The following is a 2,900-nucleotide window of genomic DNA, read 5'->3' as shown; positions in this document are numbered from 1 at the left end:
GTTGGCCCTGCTCCCTGGGTACGTGCGGCCGCACAGGCAGGATACCTCCTGGGGCTGGAGCGCCGCCCGGTCGGAAGGCCGGGCCCCCAAGCCGGGGCAGGGTGAGAACTGGCCGGCGCGGGGGCAGAGAGGCAGCGGGGCCCGGGGCGAGCAGGGTGAGGCCAGTGTCCAGTGCCGCCCTGGGGGAAGGAGGCGCCTCTTGCGCGCAGAGCGGGACGAAGCGGGGCGGGAGCGCGCACTTTATTGCGGGGAGGGGGAGGGGCTGTGGGTGCCGTGGGCGGTGCGAGCGAGGCCTGCCCGCTGCTGTCCCTTCGTCCCGGCCCGTGGGGCGGCGCGGCCCTGGGCCAAGGGTCCGTCCCGGGGGCCGCCCATGCGCAGGTCGGCCTGTGCGGGGCCCCGTGTCGCAGGGCGCTGCAGCCAGGGGCGCAGGTGGGCCAGGGCCTGGCTGTACTGGTGCTCCCGGAATAGCTGCTGCTGCCGCGCTCGCAGCTGGTGCTGGTAGGCCCGCAGGATGCCGGAGCGCCGGAGGAGGCCCAGCAGTTGGTGGCGCAGGCGCCAGTTCTCAGCCTTCACCTGCTTGATGTGCTGGATGAGGCAGCGTACGGCCGCCTCCTCCGCGCTCTTGGCCAGGGTCTGCACCTTCTGCCGAGACACCACCGTGTAGTCAGACTTGGCCTGCAGGAACCTGCTCTTGACCTTGTGCATCTGCTCTGTGTGCTGGATTTTTGTGAGCAGCAGCTCCTTCTCCAGCTCCCTGATCCTGATCAGCTGCTCCAGCTGCAGGTCCTTGTAGGGCTGCAGGTCCCCAACCTCCCTGCTCATGAGCGCAGACTTTGTCTCTAGCTCCATTAGCTTCTTTCTCAGCTTCCTCTCCTCCTCAGAGTAATGAGCAACCATCTGCTCTTTCTGCCTGCGCACGGCGCTCAGATCAGAGTGGTTCTGGTCATTCAGCATCACGACAGCGTCCTGGGACTTCTGAGTGTGCTTCCTCATGTAGGTGGTATAGATTTTACTGTTCTGCTGCATCTGCTGCGCCTCCTTGTCCAGAAACTCGTTCTCCTGCAGGAAGTGCTCCACTCTCTTCTTGTACGTGTCTATCTGTTCAGTCAGGATCTTGCATTCCTTCTGAAGGTACCGTTCCCTCTCGGTGACAAGCAGGTCTGTGCTGCAACTTGCATGGGGCTGTTCACTGTTTTTGCTGTTTGTTCCCTGTTTGCTTTTCTTCCAATCTGCAAGTCCCTGATTTGGCTGCCGCTTCTTGGATGCCATGTTCCACGCTGAAGCACCAGGTGCTGCAAAGGGCAACAGAATTGAAGCTTTGAGGGTCCCTTATATTACAATTGAATAACCCATTTCCCATTTGATTATGACTAGGATGGTTTTAACGGTTTGGCATTGCATTTTCAGGCTTGGTCCCTACTTAAGGCTGAGTTGTGTATGTGTGCAAAAGTTTGATAAATGGTATTTGAAAACAGCTTGGCATGCCAAGCTAGTTGAGAATATGCAGCTCCCCAAATGTGAAAGAACAAGAATTGTCAGCTTTACTATTTCTAGCATTTGGAGCATTAACTTAATATTTGGCTGGGGGGATAGTGGGAGGGTGAAAGAGGTGTTTCTTGCTGTTCCCATGAAAAAGTTTGGAGTGTTTCAGCTTGTTGACACATGGTACAGCTTGGTAAAGACTTTTGGCTAAAAGCCCCAAAGATTCTGAGCATATCTTACGATCTCTTTGGGCACCTGCTCTAAAACTGAGGCTGTCAGTGACATCCCCAAGCCATTCGTCAGCTGATGCCTCATCTTCAGGGATCCAGGTCTTCCATTTGCCAAGGAAAAATGTAGATTTTCTCCTTTAAAGGAGAAAAATGCAGGAAATGGCAGGTTTTTTCCTTGCAGGCTGCCAGAGTTCCAACCTGTGAGGGGCTGTTTAGGGCTGGGGGGAGCAGGAGAGGGCGATCAAGCAGAGAGTGCCATGCGTGCACTCACATGCACGTGGCAGTCAGGCAGCATGGTGGAGAGCAGCTCCTTGCAGGTATGTCTATGTGGGGGGCCTAGATGATGCACTGGAGGGGCAGGGGGACATGGGGAGGCATGTGCCCCCCGGGATTTGTCACTCACAGAAGGCACAGAGCTGTAGCCTGGCTGGAGCAACATAGGCAAGAGCCAAGTTTGTGGCCCAGCGGCCAGGACCCAGAGCAAAAGGACAGAGCAGGGTGGTGGGACTTGTTACTACTGCCACTGCTGGGACCCTCATGCCAGCAGTGCAAGGAGTAATTGCCCAGGGTGGGGGGGAAGCTATACTGCCCTTGCCACCTCCTTGCTGCCTGCTACTTGCACGCTGGCCCACAGCTCTACCGCTGCCTTTATGACTCATCTGTTACTCCTTAAACTGCTGGCGGCACAGGGGTCCCGGCTGTGGCAAGGGCAGGGCACTGGCATATCAGGGCTGCTCTACATAGCAGCAGGGGGGACAGCTGCAGCTGGACCCGTGTCCTGGTGATTGAAGGGGGCAAAGGGAGCTCTGATTTTTTCCATGATAAAACCAAAATCAAATGCCAAAATATATGGGTATTTAGAATTTATTTTATTGTACTGATTGAGGCACTGGTAGGCTTCCAAATTACTTTAAAATTGTAAGTATATCAATAAAACATTGTGTTCAACTGACGCCTACATATATAGTGGCATTTCATTTTAATTGTGGAAAAGCATTGATTTGGGGGTTTTTAATCAAAGAATTATGCATTTTTATCTGAGAACTTGGATTTTAATATAGAGAAAACCAGGATCCATATGCTGATCTTAGTTTCATAGTTTCCTAGTTTCTAGGGTCAGAAGGGACCTGAGCAGATCATCTAGTCCGACCCCCTGCCATGGCAGGAAAGAATACTGGGGTCAAATGA

General features: G+C 54.6%; 1 protein-coding gene across 1 annotated transcript; it reads right to left on the bottom strand.

Annotated features, from left to right (window-relative positions):
• Positions 1-240: 240 nt before the first annotated feature.
• Positions 241-1,887, bottom strand: CCDC166 (coiled-coil domain containing 166). Its single transcript, XM_019548201.1, has one exon. The coding sequence runs from the start codon at positions 1,267-1,269 to the stop codon at positions 241-243; it is 1,029 nt and encodes a 342-aa protein (XP_019403746.1). The 5' UTR covers positions 1,270-1,887.
• Between the last annotated feature and the right edge of the window lie 1,013 nt (positions 1,888-2,900).

This window comes from Crocodylus porosus, unplaced genomic scaffold, assembly GCF_001723895.1.
Source record: "Crocodylus porosus isolate Cpor-Errol unplaced genomic scaffold, CroPor_comp1, whole genome shotgun sequence".
In the NCBI taxonomy this organism is placed as follows: domain Eukaryota; kingdom Metazoa; phylum Chordata; order Crocodylia; family Crocodylidae; genus Crocodylus; species Crocodylus porosus.
The sequence above is the reverse complement of the archived record's forward strand: the minus strand, read 5'-3'. Positions and strand labels throughout refer to the sequence as shown.